Source organism: Lampetra planeri, chromosome 7, assembly GCF_965212315.1.
Source record: "Lampetra planeri chromosome 7, kcLamPlan1.2.h2, whole genome shotgun sequence".
Taxonomy (NCBI): Eukaryota; Metazoa; Chordata; class Hyperoartia; order Petromyzontiformes; family Petromyzontidae; genus Lampetra; species Lampetra planeri.
In genome coordinates, this window is record NC_136113.1 from 15,217,411 (window position 1) to 15,239,735 (window position 22,325).

Here is a 22,325-nt window from a genome sequence, read left to right on the forward strand (position 1 = left end):
GATTGGAAACGAATTTCTTTAGAACTGCTTTTTATGTTTAGTTTGTTGTCTATCCCCGACACCACCGATCGGCGTGGTTGGCTACGTACGGCGCGAAAGAAGTTCAATGCACAGTACAGACATATACACGCAGTGGCAATGCTTTGTCGAGTGTGCAGGTGGTGCAACTACACCGGGGCAGCGGGCTATCAAGAAGGGGGTGGGGGTCTATATTTGCGAGAAGAAGACTCCATTTCGCTCTTTGCACCTGGGTCCCTGCCAGCCACGATAAGCCACTGTCTGGGCACCGCTTACATTTGTATAATTTTCTACAGCATTAGAATGTCAACGTTGGGTATGTATGCTGAACATGTGCATGACATGTATGCCGAACTTCTTTTGCACCGTACGTAGCCAACCGTGCGAATCGGAGGTGCGGGGGAAAGGAAATAACACTCAAAACAAAATTAAAACAAATATGTCGCGCTAAAAAACTCTGCCTCCACTGGTACCGGACTGCACGGTTGTAGTGTTAATTCTACTTCAGTTACACCGTACACGTACTGTGTGCAATGTTAAGTCCAGTACCTTGCATAAAACAACTTCTATACACACACACACACACAGGGTGCTTCAAAAAAATGTTAACACTTCCGAGAATGTGCAACAATGCCACTAGAAATGTGACTCCCGGCTCTGGAGACCACCTGGAGAAGATTCGAGGCACGCGTTGACAATGATGGCGAACAAATGTAGAGTTTTTGACTTTTTGAAGCTCTTAACATACATTTGTTATCTCCATTAAAATCGATAGTTCCATATAAGTGTTAACATTTTTTGAAGCCCCCTGTATATCTGTACGCGGCACACCACATCCACAAAAGCTCTTGACATGGCCGTGGCTACCAGAAATCGCATGTCGACTTCGAGTGCGTGTGACCACTCTGAAGCCCTCTGTGGACCGCTTGTACAATTGACCAAAAACATGCAGGGTGGGGGGTGGGGTGAAGTGCATGTTTTACGTCAATTGTACAATCAGTGTGAGTCTGACAAGTAAATAAATGCAAAATCATAAACAGGATGACCCACATCGTTGTACGTCACGAAATATGAGACAATACACTATGAGGGACCGTGCAAGTAAAGTTATGCACGCTCACATGCCCAAAGATGAGGACGCGAAACTCTACAACACCTCGTGGTTGCCGCTCATGGTCGCGACTCGAAACTCGAAAACAACAAAAATGTCTGCGCTATCAAAATTCCCACTGTCGAGACTATTGATATGACCACTGTCCAGGCTATTGAGGTCCCCACTGTCCAGACTACTGAGGTCCCCACTGTCCAGGCTATTGAGGTCCCCACTGTCCAGACTATTGAGATCCCCACTGTCTAGACTATTGAGATCCCCACTGTCCAGGCTATTGAGGTCCCCACTGTCCAGACTATTGAGATCCCCACTGTCCAGGCTAATGAGATTCCCACTGTCCAGGCTATTGAGGTCCCCACTGTCCAGGCTATTGAGATCCCCACTGTCCAGACTACTGAGGTCCCCACTGTCCAGGCTATTGAGGTCCCCACTGTCCAGGCTATTGAGATTCCCACTGTCCAGGCTATTGAGGTCCCCACTGTCCAGGCTATTGAGATCCCCACTGTCCAGACTATTGAGGTCCCCACTGTCCAGGCTATTGAGGTCCCCACTGTCCAGGCTATTGAGGTCCCCACTGTCCAGGCTATTGAGATCCCCACTGTCCAGGCTATTGAGGTCCCCACTGTCCAGACTATTGAGGTCCCCACTGTCCAGGCTATTGAGATTCTCACTGTCCAGGCTATTGAGATCCCCACTGTCCAGGCTAATGAGGTCCCCACTGTCCAGGCTATTGAGGTCCCCACTGTCCAGGCTATTGAGGTCCCCACTGTCCATTCTATTGAGATTCCCACTGTCTAGACTATTGAGATCCCCACTGTCCAGGCAATTGAGATTCTCACTGTCCAGGCTATTGAGGTCCCCACTGTCCAGGCTATTGAGGTCCCCACTGTCCAGGCTATTGAGATCCCCACTGTCCAGGCTATTGAGATTCCCACTGTCCAGACTATTGAGATCCCCACTGTCCAGGCTATTGAGATTCCCACTGTCCAGACTATTGAGGTCCCCACTGTCCAGGCTATTGAGATTCTCACCGTCCAGACTATTGAGATCCCCACTGTCCAGGCTATTGAGGTCCCCACTGTCCAGGCTATTGAGGTCCCCACTGTCCAGGCTATTGAGGTCCGCACTGTCCAGGCTATTGAGATCCCCACTGTCCAGACTATTGAGGTCCCCACTGTCCAGGCTATTGAGGTCCCCACTGTCCAGGCTATTGAGGTCCCCACTGTCCAGACTATTGAGATCCCCACTGTCCAGGCTATTGAGGTCCCCACTGACCAGGCTATTGAGATTCCCACTGTCCAGGCTATTGAGATTCTCACTGTCCAGGCTATTGAGGTCCCCACTGTCCAGACTATTGAGGTCCCCACTGTCCAGGCTATTGAGATTCTCACTGTCCAGGCTATTGAGGTCCCCACTGACCAGGCTATTGAGATTCCCACTGTCCAGGCTATTGAGATTCTCACTGTCCAGGCTATTGAGGTCCCCACTGACCAGGCTATTGAGATTCCCACTGTCCAGGCTATTGAGATTCTCACTGTCCAGGCTATTGAGGTCCCCACTGACCAGGCTATTGAGGTCCCCACTGTCCAGGCTATTGAGATCCCCACTGTCCAGACTATTGAGGTCCCCACTGTCCAGGCTATTGAGATTCTCACTGTCCAGGCTATTGAGGTCCCCACTGTCAAGGCTGTTGAGATTCTCACTGTCCAGGCTATTGAGGTCCCCACTGTCCAGGCTATTGAGATTCCCACTGGCCAGGCTATTGATATCCCCACTGACCAGGCTATTGAGGTCCCCACTGTCCAGGCTATTGAGATCCCCACTGACCAGGCTATTGAGGTCCCCACTGTCCAGGCTATTGAGATCCCCACTGACCAGGCTATTGAGGTCCCCAATGTCCAGGCTATTGAGATTCCCACTGTCCAGGCTATTGAGGTCCCCACTGTCCAGGCTATTGAGATTCCCACTGTCCAGGCTATTGCTTTTCCCACTGTCCAGGCTATTGAGGTCCCCACTGTCCAGGCTATTGAGATCCCCACTGTCCAGGCTATTGAGGTCCCCACTGTCCAGACTACTGAGGTCCCCACTGACCAGGCTATTGAGATTCCCACTGTCCAGGCTATTGAGATTCTCACTGTCAAGGCTATTGAGGTCCCCACTGTCCAGGCTATTGAGATTCCCACTGTCCAGGCTATTGAGATCCCCACTGTCCAGGCTATTGAGGTCCCCAATGTCCAGGCTATTGAGATTCCCACTGTCCAGGCTATTGAGGTCCCCACTGTCCAGGCTATTGAGATTCCCACTGTCCAGGCTATTGAGATCCCCACTGTCCAGGCTATTGAGATCCCCACTGTCCAGGCTATTGAGATCCCCACTGTCCAGGCTATTGAGATCCCCACTGTCCAGGCTATTGAGATTCCCACTGTCCAGGCTATTGAGATCCCCACTGTCCAGGCTATTGAGATCCCCACTGACCAGGCTATTGAGATTCCCACTGTCCAGGCTATTGAGATTCCCACTGTCCAGGCTATTGAGATCCCCACTGTCCAGGCTATTGAGGTCCCCACTGTCCAGGCTATTGAGGTCCCCACTGACCAGGCTATTGAGATTCCCACTGTCCAGGCTATTGAGGTCCCCACTGTCCAGGCTATTGAGATCCCCACTGTCCAGGCTATTGAGATCCCCACTGACCAGGCTATTGAGATTCCCACTGTCCAGGCTATTGAGATTCCCACTGTCCAGGCTATTGAGATCCCCACTGTCCAGGCTATTGAGGTCCCCACTGTCCAGGCTATTGAGGTCCCCACTGACCAGGCTATTGAGATTCCCACTGTCCAGGCTATTGAGGTCCCCACTGTCCAGGCTATTGAGATCCCCACTGTCCAGGCTATTGAGATCCCCACTGACCAGGCTATTGAGATTCCCACTGTCCAGGCTATTGAGATTCCCACTGTCCAGGCTATTGAGGTCCCCACTGTCCAGGCTATTGAGATCCCCACTGTCCAGGCTATTGAGATCCCCACTGACCAGGCTATTGAGATTCCCACTGTCCAGGCTATTGAGGTCCCCACTGTCCAGGCTATTGAGGTCCCCAATGTCCAGGCTATTGAGGTCCCCACTGTCCAGGCTATTGATATTCCAACTGTCCAGGCTTTTGAGATTCACACTGTAACTGACAACGGGTAAATGAGTAATCATTCCGCGGTGCATTTGTTCGCGCACTGAATTTGCGATCAAGATGTTGCCAGATTCCACTCAAGCTCCCGGCGCGGCATAGTTCATATAGTCACACCACAGTTATCTGATCGCCGGGTTCATGTGCAGTGCGGTAAAGCGTGGGCAACTCCCACCACTGCCACCAAGACGTCTGGCCAGCGTGCGAGCGAGCAATTGCTCCAGCATCGGTGCGAGCGAGCAATTGCAGGGGCTGCGCCCACAACTTTTTTTCTTTCACATCCTCCACACCCACCCCTCTACCTTAAAACTTAGAGAGGCACAGAGAAAGGTGGAACACAGACAGAGTGGGCAGGCGGCGGCTCGAGACGCCTCGATGAGCCACAGAATTTTATCTCCCCACTGCACGCGGGTTAATAAGGCTAATGAGAGGCCGTTAAAGCTGATGGGGTTCAGATGGAGATCAGGCATCAGCTTCTTTCCTGTCACCAGCGCCGCACCGCGCCGACGCCAGCCCATAATTGGCCGCATAACGTCCCGCCGCTTAACAGGGCTTTCGACGGGGGGGGGGGACGGGGGGAGGGCACGGGAGCGGGGCAGGTTTCGTCATTCGGGGAAGTCGCCTCCTAACAGCGAACTTGCGCGCCGTAATCCACCGCACGTTCGTCGGCTCGGCTCGCACCGCTGCCACTCGCGCTCTGAGAGGGAGGCAGAGAGAGAGAGGCAGAGAGAGAGGCAGAGAGAGACGAGCCATCGAGTTGCGGAGATCGCGGGCAACGTGGTGCGAGTGTTGTGCTGCTGCGTGCGTCGCACACACAAAGAGAAAGGTCCACCCCGTATCGCCTTCTAAACAGACTATTGGGGCAAGTGCGCTGTGAGCGAGTAGCACGTAGTCAACAGTGCTAGGGGCAGGCAGCATTCTGGGCCAGTGTGATCAGACAAAGATAAAGATCCCCCGTATAGCCTTAATGGATTGTAGGGGCAAGTGCTGTGAGCAGGCACACCATGAAGTCCGGCACGGCACACGATGGCATGGGTGGCCAGCACCACGCTCCGATGCCTTTGTCCCCCCGATGTTTACACACCGCACCAGGTACTCATTTGAGGCTCAGTCGACCTATGGTAGGGCCCAGGACCGGTTGAGATAATCGTCGCGGGTTGTTGACCGTGAGCGGTAATCTAACCTGGGTGTCTGGGTTCGTAGCGCAGCGCGCTAACTGCTACACTGCCGCTCACACCCACACACACACACGCGCGCGCATGTGCGCGCGCGCGCACTGAACGCAGTTGAGATTTTTTTTCTTCCTTTCCATTTTTTACAGATGACATAACTTTTTATGCAGAGTTGTAAAGGTTTGATCACCATGTAATTTGCTTACCCGCCTCGCCCTCACTCCGTGCAGCATTTATGCCCAAAAACGCAACGTATAGGCTGCCTTATTGCGTTGTACACTTTTATGCCTTCTCGCAATTTGAACGACGGGGCCGAGCCAAAAAAAAAAATCTTGGAGCTCTCTCTCTGTGTGTGTGTGTGCCTTGAAGAGGGCTGCGTGTGCGGAATGTGCTGGGCAATGCTGATGTCATCCCGACATGCACAGCATGCTGGGAATCCCCGCTACGTTTTGCTGCCAGTTAGACACCCTCTTTGCGTGCATATTTACAGAAACTCGAGGTCGTGGCGCGGCTCGGGATTTTTTTGTTGTTGACGGTGTCAAGGGCGCAATGAATAACATTGGACACGCGACCTCTTAGAGCAGGAGTCCACGACCCCTTGGAGCAAGGGATCGGCAACCTGCCGGCTCTGGAGCTGCGTGCTGACTCTTTGGGTTGACCGGCCCCCCCCCCCTTTGCGGGGAGCGGTTTTTCTTTTAAATAAATGGTCAACGTAAATTAATGTAAAGATAATTGATTGACTATGATAATAGGGGTTTTCCCCTTTTTTATGGCAACAAAACTGAAACCTTTTACAAGGAATCACGTCTGCATTAACCACAATACTTGCAGTCGAAATGCAAACAAAAAAACATAGTATGATAATATATGCATTGTCCTTGAAACTGATTGGTCCACACCAAGGGACGGCTTTCTTTTGAGCCTCGACTCAATTGGTGCTCGACCAGAGGGCGCTTAAAGGCGTACAGCTCAAAGACAATTCACTATCAAAGTAATGAGGGCTCGGGGTGAGCATCTACATCATTTGACCTCCTTTGCCAGTACCAAAAAAAAAGGTTTCAGTTTTGTTGCCAGAAAAAAGGGGAAAAACCCAATTATTATATGTTGGTACTGGCAAAGGAGGTCTAATGATGATTGAATATGGCCAGGGAATGGGTTGTACTATTCAATGTCTTTGCGACGACAAGATATACAACAATCAAATTGTATTAACTACTATAATGAGCCAAGAATGTTTGTGTGTAACGCGCGTGACGTCACTCCACGTCGACCAGCCCCCCTCATTAATAATCATGAACAGGTGACGTCTTCCTATTGGACACCCCTCATTAATATTAATTATCGGGTGACGTCACTCCACATGGGGGGGCGAGGCGCCTCCTCCCCCGTCCTCAGCGTCAACTTACAACCTTCACTACAAAGGCAGAACCCTCACGTCACGTGATCTCCGTAAAGCTGTTGAGACATCGAAGTAAAAAGGACGTCATGATGAACAAGGGATTATAACCTTTAAAATGAAATAAGTCTGTGTCACCGCGCCCTTACAAATTGCACACGAATTGATGCAATGAATATCACGTCGCGGTCTGCTTTTCGCTTGCAAGTTTCAGATTTACTGCAATACACCCGTCCTTGGACGGGCAAAAGGCTCGTTCTTAAATAATAACTAAGGGGGGCGGGGGGGGATGGGAACTAAATAGACTCAGTTCATTCCAGCACCTACTTTGTTCATTTAAGCGAGATTTTGTGTTGTCATCTGCCGTATACCCGCTGCTTTGTGTCCAATTAGCTCTGCGTGTGATGTGGCTCCTCGTGTTCTTCTTTGAAACACTGTCGACCCATGTCTCGGAGAGAATAAGCGGCACGCTCCAGAGGAGCGCGAGAGAGAGAGAGGGAGATGAGTACCTCGTCTTCACCACGTCCAGCGGATGCATCAGACAGATTTCCACCAGCCCTGCAACAGAGGGAGACACAGCAGCCACTCAGGATCGCACAGAGACACAGATGTGGAACTCAACGATATATTTGGTGATTGCGGTGTGTCTCTCCCTGGTGGTCGCGTGGATTTTTTTTCTCCGGGTCCTCCGGTTTTTCCCTCCACATTTAGAAACATGCCTTTCGCTTATTTTGATCAATTTGCTGCTATAAATGTTCACGTGACAAGCCACTTTGTTGAGCTATTATTTGTGGCAATGCCGCTTCTGAAAAATGAGTTATTTCCTCGGTTGGCTTTACCTGGTAAGATTAAAAAAATAGTTTCGTTTTATTTTAATATTGTTTTAAGTGAGTTTAGTTAACCTTTCCTATCCTTTGCACTCCTTTCAATTTTTTGGGTATTGTTTGTTGTTGCAACTGTCTTACCTGCCCCCACTAGACATCTGCCAAAGAGAACTTTAAATCTCATCGGATTCCTCCAGTGTGAATATTCTGATTCTGCTAACCGCCAGATTATTATGACTGCACCGCGTCAGAACCAATCATTGCCCTCCTAGCGGCAGACTCAATTCCCCGGGTCGCTCTTGCTAATGGCGCTCTATCCTTGTCTCATGTGTTCTCAACTCGTCAAACGACAGAAATAAACAAGCGTCACTACTCATACCTTAATCTGGCGCTAAACCGAATTCTATTTTTTTTTTGCTGCTGTAACGGTATCTGCTTTATTTCTTTTTTTGAGGTACACAATGCAGTCATACTGAACGCGGATTTGCGTGCGAAACTCCGGTTAGAAAAGTCACGGTGGGTTTATTTTTTATTTTTGTTGTTGTTGCCATTTGTTCATTTTTTTTAAATTTGTAATAAAAAAAATATAAACTATCAACAACAAAATAATGTCAGAGGCACTTTACAAGTTTTCTCAGTCGAAACACCGCAACTCAAACCTCGGGGGGGGGGGGGGGGAAGGGGGAGCCACGTTGTTCTCTACCGTCTCACAAGAGAGAGAGAGAGGGAGCCGTGCGTATTCTTTACACGGAGAAATGTACGTGTTATTAAATAAATAACTACATATGACTACTCCCATTGCCCCTTGGGGGCTCGGCGTGGAATCGTCCCGGGTGTAATTGCACCGAGAGCTTACGGGAGACCCGGGGCCCCTTTGCGGTGTTCTCAACGCATGTTCCAGAAAGAGAAAGAAAAAAAAAACACACACGTCCCCTCCACTGCATCCAGTTTTCTAACACAATGATGCAATCAAGGTCACGATTATTCAAATACATTTTTTTTTGCCTGCCAGCTGCACTCGGGCTAGACTCGGCGCAAGAGCGAAACGCGGGGACGCACCAAAAGGGTTGAACATCGCTCAACGTTGGGCACTTTGCATTGACGCTGTGCCGACGATTGTCCCAAAACCCTGCCTCTTATCTCCTCTACGACGCCCCCCACCTCCCCCCGCTCAAATATCCCACACTGAGATCGCCCCGCGGAATCGCCCCGCGGGAATCGCCCCGCGGGATCTCAAATCCAGTGCGAGTCAATCTCACCGGCTTCAAGATAGACTCGCTTCTGCCTGCATCTCCCCTCTCATCTCACTCTGCTCCCCTCCGCTCACTGCCGTTACATCTCCCCTCTTATCTCACTCTACGTCCCCTCCGCTCACTGCCGTTACATCTCCCCTGTCATCTCACTCTACGCCCCCTCCCCTCACCCCCGTTACATCTCCCCTCTCATCTCACTCTGCTTTCTCTCGAAGCCTCCGGTCAACCATCGCTCAGTTGGAGGTCGCTCCATCCTCCTCTGCTGTCTCCCCACGCATACGTCTGGAACTCCCTTCCCCGAACCGTCCGTGCTGTTCACTCCATGCCCCTGTTCAATTCCAGGCACAACTGACTGCCTCTACCAACATAAAACATTCCCACCAATGTTGCTGCACGCGTCTCGAGGATCGGTCACAATGAGACGCTCCGCGATCTCGAATCACATCGCATTGCCGTTATACAGCACGAAGTGCAGTCAGGCACATTGCGGTTTGCGAGACGGGAGGGTGGTGGTGGTGGTGGTGGTGGGGTTGAAGAGATGGGAGAGGCTGGTGGTGGTGGTGGGGCTGAAGAGACTGGAGAGGGTGGTGGTGGTGGTGGTGGTGGTGGGGCTGAAGAGACTGGAGAGGGTGGTGGTGGTGGTGGTGTTGGTGGTGGAGCTGAAGAGATGGGAGAGGGTGGTGGTGGTGGTGGTGGTGGGGCTGAAGAGATGGGAGTGGGTGGTGGTGGTGGTGGTGTTGGTGGTGGGGCTGAAGAGACTGGAGAGGGTGGTGGTGGTGGTGGTGGTGGGGCTGAAGAGATGGGAGTGGGTGGTGGTGGTGGTGGTGTTGGTGGTGGGGCTGAAGAGATGGGAGAGGGTGGTGGTGGTGGTGGTGGTGTTGGTGGTGGAGCTGAAGAGATGGGAGAGGCTGGTGGTGGTGGTGGTGGGGCTGAAGAGATGGGAGTGGGTGGTGGTGGTGGTGGTGTTGGTGGTGGGGCTGAAGAGATGGGAGAGGGTGGTGGTGGTGGTGGTGTTGGTGGTGGAGCTGAAGAGATGGGAGAGGGTGGTGGTGGTGGTGGTGGGGCTGAAGAGATGGGAGTGGGTGGTGGTGGTGGTGGTGTTGGTGGTGGGGCTGAAGAGATGGGAGAGGCTGGTGGTGGTGGTGGTGGGGCTGAAGAGATGGGAGTGGGTGGTGGTGGTGGTGGTGTTGGTGGTGGGGCTGAAGAGATGGGAGAGGCTGGTGGTGGTGGTGGTGGGGCTGAAGAGACTGGAGAGGGTGGTGGTGGTGTTGGTGGTGGAGCTGAAGAGATGGGAGAGGGTGGTGGTGGTGTTGGTGGTGGAGCTGAAGAGATGGGAGAGGGTGGTGGTGGTGGTGGTGGTGTTGGTGGTGGGGCTGAAGAGATGGGAGTGGGTGGTGGTGGTGGGGCTGAAGAGACGGGAGAGGGTGGTGGTGGTGGTAGTGGGGTTGACATTAGACCCGCATATGAGAAACAGCTACAGTGTTCGCTTTATTATTGTCATCTAAAACTAAAATAATGTCTATTCGAATAAGTCTAGTCGCTCGGTGTTTTCTAAACTGGAATTGTTTCTTTCTCTCCCCTCTCTCTCTACCTCATGCCCAGCCCGCTGTGATTTGCACGTGGTGTCTGTTTACTGTAGAATCCCGATTGTAACTGTCTGCGATCGGATGGAATCCGTCACATGTGGTTCATTCGGATGCGTGGGTCTCCTACGTGCTGTCCGGGTCGTGAAGAAGCCCCCGGCACGTGGCGCGAAACGTCGGACATCGTCGTGCCGAACAACGCGTGGTGCAACCTGAACGCGCATCAGAGAGCGGCACAGCAGCGATAACCTGCGTGGCAGCGTTTAACCGTATTCACTGCCTCGCAAATGCATTCACTGGGCAGATTAAAAAGGGCGTGTACATATTTATTCTGTTCGCGAATCAGATTTTACTTAGAAAAACGTTTGCACGTGTATTCAACCTTTCATTTTCCCCAAACAACGTTTACGTTGTAAATGATCACTTATCATACGACAGAATTTTAGAAGAAGGGGAGGGAGAAGAAGATGAAGGAAGGTTGGCTGGCTGACTGACTGACTGACTGGCTTTCACGTCCGGAGGGAGGGAGAGACGGACTGACGACATATTAAGTAGCAAGTGAAGATATAATTTGCCATTGCTCTCCCTGCCCAGGTATCCAACCCATGCTTGCAACTTCAGTGAGCCCTCCACACTGCCACCAAACTTAAACAACGTATCGTAAAATATCTTGACCTAACCGTATCGTAAACACAACAGCGGCACCAAAGGCGATTACAATCCGCCAAGAAGCGCTCTTACCACCCGTGCTGTCGTCATTTATGCGCGGTAGAGAAGGGCCAATGCTCGAAACGTCGCCTATTACATATCATATTTTAAATCATCGCTGTGTTATTGACGAACGTGTTGAGTTTTGTGACTTTGTGTTAACCGTGGTGGGTGCGATGTCACCGTGCGTGCGATCACAGGTGCTCGCCAACGGCACTTGCACCCCACACGGTCTGCTCGGGCGATACGGGTGAACCTTTGTCTGCGTCTGTTCTTTGATGTCACAATCCGCTCGCGCGTCACGTGGCAAATACTATTGTGACGTCAGGAGGCGGGTAATGAAAGGAGACCGCTCTGAGACTTTCAACGCGAGCTGCGGCCGAGAACAACACCGACTGCAATCGTTCCCCAGGTGCAAAATCTTACGAACAGAAGTTGTCACCGCGCCCATATAATAATAATCATAAGCCCTGGCCGATCGACCACTTTCGCGGAGAGAATTTTGCCGTGGATCGGGCCACCTCGAGATGCTTGGACGCAATTTTCACGTCTGCCGGATCCAAGCCGCGATGATTTAAGTTCGGCCGGACACGGGAGGGTGGTGCGGGAGTTGGAAGGAGGCAGGCGGCAAGTGCGGTGATTTAAGACGTTAGGTGGGAGAAAAAAAAACCCACAGGTAAAAGCCAGAGAGTGGTGAATAGACGGCCGTTCGGCTGGCAAAGCCTGCCTCGCCGATCGGTTTGGCGAGAGGACAATTGAGTCCGTGACAATGATTGGGTGGTCAGAGTCTCCCACTCAATCCATCAGTCAGCGAGCCTCATTAAATTCGTACACCGCAGCGCGCCGCGCAGGAGGAATTTCGCGAATGCTCACGGCCCCGCTCTCTGCGTGTCGACAAATGTTGACATTGGCCGAGAGCTCAAAACTGGAATATTCAGCTTTGTAAGCGTTAATGCGGGCGGGCGGGCGGGCGCGCACAAAGACCACGACCCCCCCCCCACCCCCCCGTGCAGCCCACACAGGCTGCCGGGGCGAGTGTTGATTGGCGAGCACCGATGAAGGTCGACACGGTGTCCGAAGTGGGTGGTGTGGCCAGTAGCCACGCCCGGCCGCCTTTGTCTCTCCCATTGCCGATGTTTTGCACACCGCACCGGGGATCATCGCTGTTGTAAAGTCGTGGCCGGGACTCGAGCTCGGGTCGCCGGGGTTCGTAGCTTCGTGCGCTAACCGCTGCGCCACCGCTCCCCGACAAATGTTGACATTGACCGAGAAGTCAACGCTGGTATATTCAGGATTTTAAGCGTCAATGCACCCTGATGCGGGTGCACACACAAAGACACACACAGAGAGACACACTACACTACCGCACCCCCATTTACACACGCACAACAAAGGCAAAATCTCCCGTATAGCCTCAACAGACTTTTGTGGAAAGTGCTCTTAGCGCGCTCCTATGATGTACACACAAAAGACAGAGATCCCCCGTATAGGCCTCACATACTTTTTGGGGCAAGTGCTGCAAGCGAACACCGAGAAAGGCCGCCACGGCACACGTGGGTGGGTGGGTTGCCATTCCCACGCCCGGGCCGCCTTTGTCTCCTGAGTGGCGATGTTTACACACCGCGCTAAGTACTCATTTGAGGCTGACTCGACACAGACGCACACGCGCCTACGAGCACACACGCGCACGCGTAAAGGTGAGCGGTGAAAAAACCCCGGCAAGCAAGCGGTGGCGGCGTACAACCAAGTTGCACGCGGCGTCTTCGTCTCAGTTGCGAGCCGAACCAAACGAACGGAGGGGCGTCGTTGCGCTCCGTAAAGTGACTCAGAGAAATAAGCGTTTAACGCCGAGGAGGTGATTAACCAGAAATACCACTAAGAGACCGTGACACGCATAAAAATCGAGTCTGTCCCTCATTTTCCGTTGATTAAGAGCAGCTGAACCATACACGGATGCGCCCCGACAGCTGGTTGGCATTTGGGAAGCCGAAACTTCCCCCCCCCCTGTAAATTTTCGTGCAGAGTTTGGAAAAGGGGGTTCGCAAGCCCTTTGTAAACACCATCGCAGCGCCCTAAAGGACAGGAAGGGTTAGAGGGCCATATTTACAGGCCAACAAAAGTGTCCAGGAAAGCCAAGATCACACGCGCGCACCTTTTCCATCCACACGTCGGCCGAGCAAGGAGCGAGCCTTTTGTCGTTCCAACCCCAGCACCTTCGAATCGTTTATTAGACTGCGACCAAACACGAAAAAAAAGAACCCCGTAAATAAACTTTCGCCTTAATAATGTCGACATAGATGTCCGGAAAATATGGATTTTTTTTTTACATGACAGTGAGTCGTGCAGTAAAGTTTTTACAAATTTTGTAAAGTGTCACAGCAGTGGCAGATAAAGGGATAATCGCGCTACATCGGTTGAGGTTTAAGCATCGTCCGTTGCAATGCGTTTGCCATTTCTAAAGTTCATTATCTGCTTTGTTGGATTCTCATTGTGGCTGTTTTGTTTATGGTTGGGGAGGTTTGCATTTGGTGTGACCGCATCATTGGACAGATGTATTTGCTTACAAACGCATTGCCCAAGGAGCTCTCTCTCTCTCGCTCGCTCTCTCTGCCTTGTGAAATCACCATTCTGGCCAGCGGTGATGATAAGCGCCATACTCTTTAAGTTTGCATGTTTCCGCAGATTGATGTCTTGAGTTTAAGGTTTTCGCGCTGGTGAAGGATGACCCCCACCTCTAGACTGAAAGACGGTGAAATGGTCTCAATTCCTCGGGTCTAAAATATTTGCACTTTGGGACAGGCAACTTAACTGGCCCGGGGTGATTGAGTGTCGCAGATCCGATAACATCGACAAACAGAGTCGTTTTTTCAGCGGGCGTCCTTCCTGCTTAAGTTAAACAGGTACGGCTGATATTGCCACCAGAAATGCGGTCGCCCCTATTCTCACTATCTCGAGACAATGGGCAGCTTAGGGTGAAACGACAACCGACGCTTAGGCGCGGCGTAGATCCACCATCCCAAATTCAAATTAGTTTAAAAAAAATTCAATTCAAGCCACGAAAGAATCTTCGCCGAGACAATCTGAAAACTGACTAAAGGCACGTTTGCTGTTCATCTCACTCACTCACTCACTCGCTCGCGAACACAGTTAGGGTATAGAATTACATCTTGTGCCCCCCCCCCCACACACACACCTCACATCCCTCCCATTCAACTGCTAATGCCTCTCCACTTCATATTGCGACCAAGACTTCCGTCCAGGCCGCCTCTGCAAACAGGCGCCCTGATTGACCACATCCGTTTCGTCATGGCCTGGAAATTCATTACGGTGAGAGAGAAAGGAAAAAGAAAGAGCCCACACCCCACTGAATGGAATTACTACACTGTGATTCATTTCATTTGCCATTCAGGGCGTCCCCCGGCCGCCTAAAAAGGGGTCGCGGTTAAACACGGGCGTTACATTTAAAAGCTGTTGTGTCCGTCGGCTTTGGCGTACAACGGGGAGGCGGGCAAGGTGCGTGAATGTTTCCCAGCCGGGTTCGTCTCGCGTGGTTTGCGAGCCCTTGGCAGATGGATGTTTGTCGCTCATGGCTACGGCTCCTCAAGGTTTTAAAAATAAAGTAGAGGGTGCAGATCTGCAATTTATATTCTCACGCCACTGCTGACGGAAGAGGCTCTAAAGCAGTGGTTCTTAACCTTTACTGCAGCGTTGCACGCCTTTGGTGAAACAAAGTAGTTGTACTGACGTGCCCGTGCTAAATTTGTGTTTCGATGATTCACATTCTAAAAAAAAATCTGGCCACGTCTCGCACCCGCAGAAAGGGCATCTCGCACTCCCAGTTGGGTGCGTGCACGCCAGGTTAAGACGAACCACTGCTCTAAAGGAAGCTTGAGAGAGCCGTTTAGAGGACATTTTGACCTACTGCAAGCACATTGGGGCGCCACGGTGGCGAGATGTTAACTACCTCACTTGGTATACAGGAGGTCTGTGGGTTTGATCGCGTGTATACAGTATTTGGAGTTTTCATGTTCTCCCCGTGGTCGCGTGGATTTTTCTCCGGGTCCTCCCATTTTCCCCTCCACATTTAGAAACGTGCGTTAAGAGTATTTGGCTGCTATACATTTCCACACGATAAGCCACGTCGTTGAGCTATCATTTGTGACCAGGTCGCTTCTGGAAAAAAAGCTATCAAGATCAGTGAGCCTTACCTGGTAAAATAAAAAGTTTATTTTTTTTGTTGGGAGTACGTACGTACACTTGACCCCCACCACACGCGACCAACCGACGAACGGTGATCGACCCATTTACGCTGCCTGGTGGATAGAGAGAAAGAGAGGGGATTTGAGAAACCTGCATCAGTGTGTCAACTGTCGCACCGGGAGTTCGAACCGGCTGGTAGTCGTAGCAGCCTACGCGCCTCGTCCACACCAGGCATCTCTGGAGACTCCCACCAAGAGGCGAGACATCTTTTCTCGCCTCTGTTCCACAACGCTGGCCACACGCCTCGGAAGATGTGGGAAAAGTGAAACCCACGCTTTGCCCCACCACACGTGACGGGCCGAGCGACTAACCCCGCTGGGACCAACTCTATACCGCTGGCTGGACAGAGGCGGACGTCAGCGGTGGTGGGGAGGGCCGAGGGCCAAGGGAGAGCGGCGAGTTGATTCAAGAATCTCGCGCCATCGTTTCAATCGGTGCGGAAGGGATTTCTCTGCTTTTTTGTTTTTTTATTTAATATTTCAAGATGCACAAATCGAGAAATTTTGCCTTTGAAAAAGGGAAAAAACGATGCGCGCAGGTGCAACTCGCGGTTCGGGGGAAAAAAATTCACGTAAACGAGGGCCCACCACGGCCGTGTACGACGAGCGCGGTAATTAATGCCCCCAGTGAGATATTTCCATTGCTCACCCCGAGACGGCCACTCCAAACCTTCTAAAACAAAAGGCAGTTACCTGTCAACCACCCACTCTAGGAATAAAATTAAGCGCGCAGATGTTCGAGGTGATTTATAATGGCCAACTATTTCGGTATGTTTTCCCTACGAACCTCCCCCCCCCCCCACCTCGCCCCCCCCTCCCCAATTACCAAAGCTTTCTGACAAGAAGTTAATTCAAGGCATCTTTCAGCCGCTAAATCTGCTTCCAATTTCGTGCGATGGGATAGCGGGCGCACGGCAGCTCGCCCTCGTTTGATCTGCAGGCGGAGAGAGCCTCCGAGCCCGGCCCAACGGGAAGTTCGCCTCGCCTCGCACGCCCGCCCGCCCGCTCGTTCGCTCGCTCGCCCATTCAGTCCCCGTTCGACGGCGGAGTTTGCCGTGGCCTCGGCCGCCCGCCGCAGCCGCCACCTCTTGGCATCGATTCAGCGGCAACGGCCCCGCTCTCGGTCCCCGACCCCGAAATTGCACCCAAAAAAAAAAACATTACAGAATTATCATTCATTTGCGGAATCCCACGGTGAAAATAAAAGCTAATTACAGGCAGGTGACAGAAGGCACCGCCGCTTGCCTATCGGTGGGTTGGCTGGCGAGGTTTTGGACTTCTGATAGGCGGCTCGGCTTTCTTATGTTTATCCAAATTAATCTGCGAGGTGCCCACCTGCCCCCTCCCCCTCTCCTCCTCCTCCGCCTCCACTCCACGCTCAGGACTCTCGATATCGAAGAAATGAGGATGTAGGCGACGCACGTGCAGCAGGCCGGGTTCACTTGGACGCACGCAGAACAAAGACCCCCCCCATCCCCTCATCAGATACAAACTGTTGCAGCGTGGGCTGTCTGTGCGGCGAGCACCTATGAAGGCCTGCAAGGTGCAACGATGGGACTGGGCGTGGCCAGAACCACGCCCGGTGCGGATTGTTTGCACACCGCGCCAGGTAACTAATTTAAGGCTGAGTCGACCTTGCACGAGTCCAGGATCAGTTCGGATATTCGTCACTGGAATGAAACTCGCATTGATTCTAGATTTGAAGCTTTCGTGACTGCAAAGATTCATATTCGAAACGTCGTGATTTTTTATTTTATTTTTCTTTTATTAATTTTAATTTTTAACCTACGTGACTTTACCGAAAAAACCTAAGAATATGAAACTCACACTTGAGCGGTCGCTCGTTCTCCACTGCTGTCCGCATTTGTCTGGAACTGCCTTCCACCCCCCCCCGCCCAGCCCCCCAGTCGTCTGTACTGTGGACTCCCTGCCCCAGGTCAATTCTAGGCTCACCACGTTCAGACTCTCTCCTCTCGACCTCTGGCTCGGCTACTTCTCTTCACAACACACGCACGTCCCCCGTCCATGTACAGCGTCTGCAGATGCGCTCTCAGTGAGATGCGAGACTTGGCGCACAATCCACGCAGCGTATTTTTTTAATCCTTTATATTAAGTTCACTTGCTTGCTTGCCTGCGTGCTTACGACCGTGCAAATCTTTCGGTCGTTTTTTAACCCACTTCCCGTGATCCAATTGAGCTGACATTTTGCACACAGACTCGTTGTGCGTGACAATTTATTTTCGTGAAATTTTTTTTCCAAAATTTTCCACTTTTTAGGATTTTTTTTTCATATTTAATTTAAAATACCAATGTGATAAAAATGAAACTCTTACTCAAGAAAAACAGAAATGAATAATAAAATAAAACCGATGCCACGCATATAAAGGATTTATAGTGAAAAACTTTGTTTTTACGGGTTAATTTTTTTACGGCTGATGCGTCTCCAAAAAGTTTGTTTGAAAAGTAAGTTTGATATCCAGGTTAGTTCGTCACGCTGTCAACGTGGTCACCTAGGCACGGCCTTGTACCAGTGGCTCGTAATACCTCAACTGTTTCTGGTGCAACCACCACCACCACCACCACCTTCACCGATCCGCATTGCCCGACATGGTGAAGTATGGTCAAACAAACTCCCGTCGAGAGGCTTTCATCTAGCAGTGGAGTGAGAAATACGCGGAACTTGTTGCTACCTACGTTGTTTGGATTATAAGACGCACTCCCCCTTCCCCGCCGCCCCCCGGGTGCGTCTTATAATCCGGTAGGTGTGTGTGTGTGAGAGAGCAGATTTGTATAACTTTATTGACACCGCACACGGGTCTGGGGTGCGTCTTACTTTCTGGAGCGTCTAATAATGTGAACAATAGGTGAGTGCCTGAAGGGGTTTACCAAACACAACACACACCTCTATACACAATGTAGTACACACACATCTATACACAATGCGGTACACACACATCTATACACAATGTAGTACACACACATCTATACACAATGTAGTACACACACATCTATACACAATGTAGTACACACACACGCATCTATACACAATGTAGTACACACACATATATACACAATGCGGTACACACACATCTACACAATGCGGTACACACACATCTATACACAATGTAGTACACACACACATATACACAATGTGGTACACACACACATATACACAATGTGGTACACACACATCTACACACAATGTAGTACACACACATATATACACAATGCGGTACACACACATCTATACACAATGTAGTACACACACATCTATACACAATGAAGTACACACACATCTATACACAATGTAGTACACACACATCTATACACAATGTAGTACACACACACGCATCTATACACAATGTAGTACACACACATATATACACAATGCGGTACACACACATCTACACAATGCGGTACACACACATCTATACACAATGTATTACACACACATATACACAATGTGGTACACACACATCTACACACAATGTGGTACACACACATCTACACACAATGCGGTACACACACATCTACACACAATGCGGTACACACACATCTACACAATGCGGTACACACACATCTATACACAATGCGGTACACACACATCTATACACAATGCGGTACACACACATCTATACACAATGTAGTACACACACATCTATACACAATGTAGTACACACACATCTATACACAATGTAGTACACACACATCTATACACAATGCGGTACACACACATCTATACACAATGCGGTACACACACATCTATACACAATGTAGTACACACACACCTACACACAATGCAGTACACACACACATCTATACACAATGTAGTACACACACATCTATACACAATGTAGTACACACACATCTATACACAATGTAGTACACACACATCTATACACAATGTAGTACACACACATCTATACACAATGTAGTACACACACATCTATATACAATGCAGAACACACACACACATCTATACACAATGCGGTACACACACATCTATACACAATGTAGTACACACACATCTACACAATGCGGTACACACACATCTATACACAATGTAGTACACACACATCTACACAATGCGATACACACACATCTATACACAATGTAGTACACACACATCTATACACAATGCGATACACACACATCTATACACAATGTAGTACACACACATCTATACACAATGCGATACACACACATCTACACACAATGTGGTACACACACATCTATACACAATGCGATACACACACATCTATACACAATGCGGTACACACACATCTACACAATGCGATACACACACATCTACACAATGCGATACACACACATCTATACACAATGCGATACACACACATCTACACAATGCGATACACACACATCTACACAATGCGATACACACACATCTACACACAATGCGATACACACACATCTACACAATGCGATACACACACATCTATACACAATGCGATACACACACATCTACACAATGCGATACACACACATCTACACAATGCGATACACACACATCTACACACAATGCGATACACACACATCTACACAATGCGATACACACACATCTATACACAATGCGATACACACACATCTACACAATGCGATACACACACATCTATACACAATGCGATACACACACATCTATACACAATGCGATACACACACATCTATACACAATGCGATACACACACATCTATACACAATGTAGTACACACACATCTATACACAATGTAGTACACACACATCTATACACAATGTAGTACACACACATCTATACACAATGTAGTACACACACATCTATATACAATGCAGAACACACACACACATCTATACACAATGCGGTACACACACATCTATACACAATGTAGTACACACACATCTACACAATGCGGTACACACACATCTATACACAATGTAGTACACACACATCTACACAATGCGATACACACACATCTATACACAATGTAGTACACACACATCTATACACAATGCGATACACACACATCTATACACAATGTAGTACACACACATCTATACACAATGCGATACACACACATCTACACACAATGTGGTACACACACATCTATACACAATGCGATACACACACATCTATACACAATGCGGTACACACACATCTACACAATGCGATACACACACATCTACACAATGCGATACACACACATCTATACACAATGCGATACACACACATCTACACAATGCGATACACACACATCTACACAATGCGATACACACACATCTACACACAATGCGATACACACACATCTACACAATGCGATACACACACATCTATACACAATGCGATACACACACATCTACACAATGCGATACACACACATCTATACACAATGCGATACACACACATCTATACACAATGCGATACACACACATCTATACACAATGCGATACACACACATCTATACACAATGCGATACACACACATCTATACACAATGCGATACACACACATCTATACACAATGTAGTACACACACATCTATACACAATGTAGTACACACACATCTACACAATGCGATACACACACATCGCACCATTGAGTAAAACAATACAACGTGACGGTAAATTATTTATTCTTATAATTATGTTAATTCTTCTTCCCTCCTCCTCCTCCTTTCTTCTTCTTCTAAATTCATGAAAAAATAAATACCCAAAAGCAAACGGTCAGTCTGCATCGTAACGACTTAATTGTACGTGCCCGGGCCACGAACAATATCCGTAATTGATACATTTGCATTGTCACACGACGCGAGACGTCGCGTGGACGTCAGGTTTACTGCGGCTTTAATGCAATCGCCATCACCCCCCCCCACCACCAACTCCTGCTGCCCCCACCCACCCACCCACTCTTCCCTGAAGCTAGCGACGGCACAGGGAAATGACTCTCAAGTGACCCCAGCCCTGACCCATGGAACCTGACAGCACATCTGGAACACAGCTTGCCTCCGATTGACCCAGACCCAGTCTCCCAGCAAAACATTCCTGTAGGCAGTGGCAAATTGGCAATAACACAACACTGGACCCCCCCCCCCCCACAGCGCCCCCCCCCCCCTCTGCCCCCCTTGTGTTTGCACTGCGAGACGACAATGTTCAAATATATATTTTAGAAAATAATGATTATTACACGGCCAGGTAATCCGGAAGAATTGTTGGTTCCTATAAATGTCCACGTGATGATAGGCCACTTCTCGTTCGGTCATCGTGTGTGATAGCCAGGTCGATTCTGAATAAAATAGATAAAATGTTCAGTGGGCCTTGCCTGGTAAAATGAATATAGTCTTCATTTGAAGCTTTCGTAAATGCAGGAATCCATACTCTTGGGTTCTTTCGGTAAAGTCACGTAGAACAAGCATAATAGATCTCGACGTTTCGATCGCCACACAAGCGATCATCCTCAGGTGGGATAGATTGCTTCGTGGCGATCGAAACGTCGTGATCTCGTATTATTTATCTACGTGACTTTACCGAAAGAACCAAAGAGAATGAAATAAATATAGTTGAGTTTAGAAATTCTGACAGGCCCGGGGACATATGAGAAAAGGTTACGGAACCCACGCGTATGCATGGTTTTTCTTCCTCGTTGTAAATTCATGATCTGACGTTAAATGCTCACAACTGCACGGAGCTGGGTTCCAGGTTTGTTTTCTTTATGAAGTGCACGCACGTGCACTTACAATCTTGCAAGCGGAGAAATATGAATACATAATTGTGGCATCAATTAATATCATCTTGTTGCTAATCATCTTTTCTAAATTAATTGCAAATAAATACATTTTA

At 49.5% G+C, this 22,325-nt stretch overlaps 1 protein-coding gene across 3 annotated transcripts in view; it reads right to left on the reverse strand.

The window, feature by feature from the left end:
* SLC25A21 (solute carrier family 25 member 21) overlaps positions 1–22,325 on the reverse strand; it is a 133,391-nt gene that overhangs the window by 33,046 nt on the left and 78,020 nt on the right. For all 3 annotated transcript variants that reach the window (XM_078596510.1, XM_078596509.1, XM_078596511.1), the window contains one exon: positions 7,382–7,430. In XM_078596510.1, the coding sequence (XP_078452636.1) occupies positions 7,382–7,430 (49 nt within the window). The remainder of the gene's footprint in view (positions 1–7,381; positions 7,431–22,325) is intronic.